General features: G+C 46.6%; 1 protein-coding gene across 4 annotated transcripts in view; it reads right to left on the minus strand.

Annotated features, from left to right (window-relative positions):
* Positions 1 to 5,838, minus strand: part of FBXW2 (F-box and WD repeat domain containing 2) — a 77,717-nt gene extending 71,879 nt beyond the window's left edge. For 3 of the 4 annotated variants that reach the window (XM_030207537.1, XM_030207536.1, XM_030207540.1), the window contains exon 1: positions 5,582 to 5,838. In XM_030207537.1, coding sequence (XP_030063397.1) covers positions 5,582 to 5,768 — 187 coding nt within the window. In that variant the 5' untranslated portion in view covers positions 5,769 to 5,838. Of the gene's footprint in view, positions 1 to 3,767; positions 3,903 to 5,581 lie in introns of those variants that run through there. The other variant, XM_030207538.1, reaches the window with a different exon arrangement.
* Between the last annotated feature and the right edge of the window lie 1,820 nt (positions 5,839 to 7,658).

A 7,658-nucleotide genomic window follows, 5' to 3' on the forward strand; every position in this document is an offset into this window, starting at 1 on the left:
GCGATGACCACCATTACTTTGGAAAAGGTCCGCGGAGCAGTAGCCAACCCGAAAGGGAGGGCTCTGAACTGGAAGTGTCGTCCCAGGACTGCAAAACGCAGAAAGCGTTGATGAGGAGGCCAGATGGGAATATGCAGGTACGCTTCCTTGATTTCCAAGGATGCCAGGAACTCTCCTGCCTTCACTGCCGCTATAACAGAGCGGAGAGTCTCCATGCGAAAGTGCCGCACTTTCAAGGCCCGATTGACCCCTTTGAGGTCGAGGATAGGCCGGACAGAACCTCCTTTCTTTGGTACCACAAAGTAAATGGAGTAACGTCCCTTGCCAAGCTGACTTTCTGGCACCGGAACGACCGCGCCCAGGCGGATCAGATTGTCCAAAGTCTGCTGCACTGCCACAGCTTTGACCGGAGACTTGCAGGGAGAGAGTACAAACCCGACTTTTAAGGGTCGGCAGAACTCTAGTTTGTAGCCGTCTCTGATGACTTCCAGCACCCACGCGTCTGAAGTTATTGTGGTCCACTCGCCCAGAAACGAGGACAGCCGTCCTCCAATCTGCACTGGGGCGTGGACCAAGACCCCGTCATTGGGTACGAGACCCTGGGGGAGGACCGGAGGGAGCACCTCCGGGACGGCGGTCTCTGCGAAAGGAATGCTGCTTGGGGGAGAAATTCCTCTTGAAGGAAGAGGGGGCAGAGGAACCCGACTTGCCCGGGCGGTACCGACGGGCTTCCTGCAACCGTCCTCTGGAGGTACCGGGACGAGTACTAGCCCGAGCCCTGACCTCTGGTAATTTCTTGCCCTTAGACGTGCCGAGATCGGTCACGATTTTGTCCAGCTCGACCCCAAAGAGCAGCTTGCCTTTAAAAGGCAACCTAGCCAGGCGGGATTTAGAGGCGTGGTCAGCAGACCAATGTTTCAGCCAAAGCCACCGCCGCGCAGAGATTGTCTGAGCCATGCCTTTCGCTGAGGCCCTCAAGACATCATACAGCAAGACTGCCAAATAGGCTAAGCCCGATTCCAGGGCCGGCCAATCAGCCCTCAAGGAATGATCCGAGGGGGAAGCCCGCTGCACCATAGTCAGGCACGCCCTGGCCACATAGGAGCCGCAAACTGAGGCCTGCAAACTTAAAGCAGCCGCCTCAAAGGACGACCTTAAGGCCGCCTCCAATCTTCTGTCTTGGGCGTCCTTTAGGGCCGTGCCACCTTCCACCGGCAACGCCGTTTTCTTAGTCACCGCAGTGATTAAAGAATCCACGGTAGGCCACAGATAGGCCTCACGTTCACTCACAGCCAAAGGATAGAGGCGGGACATAGCCCTAGCCACTTTAAGGCTCGCTTCTGGGACATCCCATTGAGCCGAAATTAAGGTGTGCATGGCATCATGCACGTGGAAGGTTCTAGGCGGGCGCTTCATCCCCAGCATAATGGCAGAGCCAACAGGGGCTGAGGGAGAGACGTCCTCCGGAGAGGAAATCTTCAAAGTGTCCATGGCCTGTAACAACAGGTTGGGCAAATCCTCTGGGCTAAAAAGCCGCGCTGCAGAGGGGTCATCCGCTCCATCCGAGCGGGGATCTGTCTCCTCCAAGGAATCCGCAAAGGACCGTTGGGAGACCTCAGACACGCTGCCCTCATCTACATCGGAGGAGACAAATTCCTCCAAGGCCTGGGAATCAACCCGAGGGCGTTTACCTCTGGGAACCTCAACCTCTTTACCAGACGAGGGAGCAGGGGCAGCGTTGTGCATGAGGAAGGCCTGATGCAGCAGCAAAACAAACTCGGGGGAGAAACCCCCCAGACTGTGCACTTCCACAGCCTGGGCAACAGCCCTAGACGCACCCTCAACCGGCGCTCGCAATAGCGGGGGAGAGACATGCTGTGCATCCAAAATGGCGTCCGGCGCAAAACTCCGCGAAGGAGCCGCGCGGGAAGAACGGCTCTTAACTTTAGCCGCTTCTGTGCCGTCGCCCAAATTAAGGGCGTTCATGGCATTAATGTCTCCAACCTCAAGGGCGGCCCAAGAAGAAGCCGTCCGAGCCGCGTGGCCGGCCAAGATGGCGGAGGCGAGGAGCGGGGGATGGGCGTTTATGGCGGGAAAAACCGCCACGCCGGAGGAAGGACCGGGACATTCATCGGTCACGAAACTGTCACCCAACAAGGGCGAATCAGGCTTTAAGACCCCCGCATCCCCTCTAGAAGCGCTCAAGCGACCCGGGGAGCGACCCTTTGCGCCCTCGCCCTCCGACGCCATATGCCACGAGGAGAAGAATCGGGGAACCCCCTGCCCACTATAAAAAGGTAAAAATTACCTGCTGTCCGCTCCGAGTTGTAACGACCTGGTGTCCCAGTGAGTAGCTGCAATAGACGCTTAAATAAACGTCGAAATAAACGCCTTTAAGGACGTTCAAAACTTTTTTTTTTTTTTTTTTTTTTAACGGAGCCAGCGGGAGGGGGGAGAAAAGGAGGGACCTGGCACCACCAGGTTTGCACTTGCTCAAAAGAGCCCTCAACCCCAGGCACTCAACAAAACCTAAAAATTAGGCTTGGAGGCCTAGCCAGAGCTGCTGCTGTGTGTGACCACCACCTGCTGAGATAGAGAACATACTGAGGAGTTTCCGGCAGCACATGACCACATATAGGGAGGCAAAAGTTTGCTCTCTATCTCCACCTGCTGGTAGATGGACACAACCCACCAGTCTATGGATTGATCAGCTTGATGATATGGAAATACCTATTGTACCTGAATTTAATTTATTTTGAGAAAGCATAAGCTAAATCCAAATAAAAATAAAAAAATAAAAATACTATAGCAATGATCTGCTCCAGAGGAAATGTGTTACAGCAGATCTAAAAAAACACACTGATATGAGGCAATTTTCAAATGTATTTACAAGCAAAAAATAGGGATTCATGTGCAGATGAGCTTTTTGAAAATGTCCAAACCTCTCTGCACATAAAATTACAAAGTACACAGGATTTTATGAATAGAAAGAAGCCTTCCAATAAACAAGTGTTTTGAACAGGTTTGCCGTTAAATCACATATGTTTTCATTTTCTGAACTGTGTGCATACACCTATGTGTAAAAGTACCTGTATAAATAGCATGTGCAAATACACACACACACACACTTTTAGGAAAATTTCAAGAGAATTTTTTCCCTTTGAAACTCTGGCGAGTCCAAAAAACAACAAAAACCCCTGCAGACTTTATACTAATGCGCATTGAAAATTGCTCTGAATATTAAACAAAATCAGGCAAATCATAGAAGACCAATTCATACTAGAAATCTTTTTTTTCTTCTGTTTTTAACCTGTAAATTAAATTACCTACAACTCCAATGGAAATGTATATTCAGGTTACCTAGCAGGCATTCTGAATCCAGCATGTACCATGATATCTGATTTGTTTTCTGTATAATCATCTTAGAGCACCAATAATTTTGGAAAAATGTGAATGCCCCGAGGAGGTGACTAAATATCTGGTTTAATTCCTGTTATAGTTTTCACTAAAGTGTCAAAATATTCTACCTTTACTAGTGTTTAAGCATCAAATTCATGCCATCCTCCATCCTTGCATTCACTGTAGATCATACTTATCCATTGCAGTGTTTCTCTCATGATCTACCACTGGCATTCTGGTATGGGAACACCACCTTCTATACCAATCAACAGGGGTGGGAATGTGTTTAGAAAGCTTAAGTATTAGCTAAAATATCCAGAAGCAGTATGGGGTGATATTAGGACTAATGATAAGGAAATAAATCACACCTATTATACTTTACTTTATTTTTGAATATGTTGCTCTTAGGAGGGGAAAGGATATTTGACACTGCGTTTGTGTGTGTTGGTTGTTGTATCTTCTCCTTCCTCATTCTCCTTTGCCTTTTTGTCTTTACTACTACCTTGTGCCGGCAGACATTTATGGTCTGTGTCCCACAAATGACATGACAGATTCAGATAGGCTGGAGTGAGCTTCGACGGCAATTCCAGTAGTTGGAATATAAGGACAGAGCCAGGTGGACTTCTATGGTCTATGTCCCGAAACACCAAAGAAAGACCATGATCAAGTATACAATCTCAAATTCATTGCTTATTTTAATCTTGAATAAATAATAAATGTGACTGTTGGGCAGCTTGCTTGGACCATTCAGGTCTTCATCTGCGGTCACTTACTATGTTACCTGCCCGCCCCGCCCCCCAAGTTATGTACTTCTGTGTCCCCAGTCTGTCCAGCCTCAAAACTGTCACATAAGTCAGGCCTTTAAGTTAATAGCAGGAGCTACCACTATTCTTCCAAAGCTGCTGTTTTTCTCTAATACACAATACAACAAACTGTATAGTTTAAAGAGTGAAACAGAATGAAAAAGAGAACGCCCAGTTCATCCACGTATTTTCCCTATTCCCTTCCTATTACATTATCACAGACTCTAGTCGGTCTCTAGTTTCTTCCTTCTTTTCAACAAGGAAAAAAACAACAACCCGTCCTTTTATATAATTTTAAGAAACAAAGAAAAAAATTCAATCTGCACACAAAGGTATTACTAATCAATGAATTATAACCCACTTTCACAAATGTGGGGAGAGATCTCCAAGGATCAGATTCCTAAAAAGTGTGTAACTTACATAGTAACATAGTAGATGACGGCAGAAAAAGACCTGCACGGTCCATCTAGTCTGCCCATGATAAACTCATATGTGTATACCTTACCTTGATTTGTACCTGTCTTTTTCAGGGCACAGACCGTATAAGTCTGTCCAGCAGTATTTCCCGCCTCCCAACCACCAGTCCCGCCTCCCATCACTGGCTCCGGCACAGACCCCGTATAAGTCTGCCTTCCCCCATCCTAGCCTCTCAACCACCAACCCCTCTTCCCCCCCCCCCCCCCCCCCACCCAATTTCAGCTAAGCTTCTGTGGATCCATTCCTTCTGCACAGGATTCCTTTATGCCTGTCCCACGCATGTTTGAATTCCGTTACTGTTTTCATCTTCACCAAAACGTTTGAAAGCTTCAGTGTCAGGCTTCAGGGAGGGCCCATTTCTCCTAATACCGAACGCACATACAAGTTGCTGGGTCACCGCTCCAGCACCTCTCCAAAACACACTACAACGAGCCACCAGCAAAGCACTTAACCTCCCTCCCCAAAACACTGTCAACCAAACAGCTGCACCTCAAGAACGCAATGGTCGGTGGTACAGCCTTGAGTCACATGGGCCAGGCAGCCCAGGGTCCCACCGATATTTTTTGCACAACATAACATCAGCTGGTTCAGAGCTTGGGAGTGGGGCCGTAGTTTGGTTTGTTTACCCCTCCCCCCCCCCAAAAAAAAGTGCTCTGTTGCCCGTGCGATGGAAAGAGTAACCCACAAGGGGGTGGGGGGAAGACATTAGAATATATCCTTTAAGGCTATCGCCTGTGTTTATAACAGCCCCGGTGGCAGCTTTCGCTTTGTTTTCAGCCCATAGCCCACAGGCCGCAGAGCCACCCTCAACTCCTTATAGCATAACCGGGCTTCCCAGTCCAACACCAAAGCCTTCACTACCGTTACTAAAGTAATCGCTGTTTTCTTAAGGCAACTCGTACCTTTCTCTGGCACGACCCTCACTCCTCGCGCTATCCATATTGTACTCTTCTTCCTCCTCCTCCTCCTCCCTTCTCGGTCTAAAATGGCGGGCGTAGACGGAGGACCGAGAGCAAACCGGGACCTGATCGATTGATCGCGGAGGAGAAAATCGACGGCTCGGAGTTCGAACCGCTGACCTCGCGTCATAACGTCATTTACGCCAGAGAGGCGTGCTGATGATGATGACGCCTGAATTGCAAGTTCTCGCGCAAGGCAAGGAGGTAGCTTGAAAATAAACTGGTTGTTCATGTTACAATCGAATAAGAAATGTGTCCTTGCTTGTGTGGATCTGTAGATTGTACATGTATTTTATTTTTCAGACTCTATTTTCATCACTTGATAACTTGCTTAGGTGCGTTTTGCAGTACTGTGAAAAGCCGGCCCTACGGTCTGTGTAGGCACTCCCTGTATTCGTGCACATATGTTTTCACCTAGTATAAGGCCACCAAAGCAGACATCATGTTATGAGAATCAGGTACTTTACTATCAGGCTTACTATTTTTAAGTTCAATTAAAAAAACTAATTAGATTGAAACTGGGAACATTTAACATCTTTTTTTCCTGTGCCTATATCAAAAGGATAGACTTTTAAGCACCCAACGCTACCTGGCCTAGAGTCCTGCAGAAATTGGATTATATCTGCCAAATGTCAAAACTTACAGCACTATGGACCGGCCGCCTAGTGCAACATCAGAAAATTTGGAAGTCTTATGGACAATGGCTAGCCTCACAGCATACTCCTAGACAGTAATGTATAAGGCAACACTGAGAAAGATAGAGCTGATTGAAAGTTGGGAGGGGGAGGGAGGATGGGGTTTGAAGTGGAAGATAAAACCTAGCAATGTGATACTGATATGGAAATCATTGGTTAGCATTTTGGTTGTATTAGAAATGTTTCACACACTGTCATGTTTATATTTGAAAATAATAAAATAAATGGTTAAAAAAAGGACAGACTTTTAAATGCCCAATTGGGTATATATGGTAATCTCATTTTTGATAAATGTTTCAGATATAACCATGTACTTGCTCCCATGATATAAATGAATTCTATAATTCTGTCTCACTGTATTTTCAAATGTAAGCCACATTGAAACAGAGTTTGCTTGGAACAATGTGAGACAAAATGTTAAAAAAAATATCCTTTATCCTCCACCTTTTAAGACACTGCCTATCCAGCTGGATGGTGATGGCACAATGAAAGCAAGGGGCCCTATTTACTAAAAGTGTAGCTCTGGTTTTAATTTCCTCTTTAGATTGTTCCAGAAACATAGAAATATCTAATATATCCACAGATGTTTCCTGTTGTTCTTGATCTACCTGTTGCTCTCGAGTATCCCGCTGTTTACATTTTGTATTTAAGTAATATAACTTCTGAACTGGTGGAAAAAATTGATCTGGGTATTTAAAATTCTCTCTTAGAAATTTATGAAACATTTCCCTTGTAGCAAAAGACTTTGAGTATGGAAAATTGAGTATTTGTAAATTTAAGTTCCTTGTTATGTTCTCTAAATATTTCAATTTTATGATGAAGTAATCTATCTCCTGCGAACTGAGCTTGATTCTCTTCAGCTTTTACCATAGTTTTCTTGACTTCTCTTACTTGCACAGAATTATTTAGAGACACAGATACAAAAGAAGAACAAACCTTGTGCAGGGTTTCAAGAGCAGTCCAAATGGATTCCAGCGATATTTTCTGTGGTCTTTTCAGTGGCTGAATCGCCGAGTCACACAAGGAAATTTCCTCCTGAGAATAGCCAGTACCAGCAACCTCTACCGTTGCCTCTCCCGACGCCATAGTCGGAAATTGCTGGATCCCCTCCACTGAAAGCCGAGGAATAACCTTGGCAGTATTTCCATCAACCGCTTCCTGAGACGAGGTTCTCCTCCCCTTTGAGTCTCCATTAATCTGTACTCTCGGTACTGTTGACCCGTCCGGTCATGGGAGTGGAGGAGTAGCTGGGCCTACTGGGCTGAGCGAAAGTTCACCCTCCTGACTGGGGCTCTTCCTCGCCCCCAGTAACTGAAGCGCCCAAA

Source organism: Microcaecilia unicolor, chromosome 6 (assembly GCF_901765095.1).
Source record: "Microcaecilia unicolor chromosome 6, aMicUni1.1, whole genome shotgun sequence".
Taxonomy (NCBI): domain Eukaryota; kingdom Metazoa; phylum Chordata; class Amphibia; order Gymnophiona; family Siphonopidae; genus Microcaecilia; species Microcaecilia unicolor.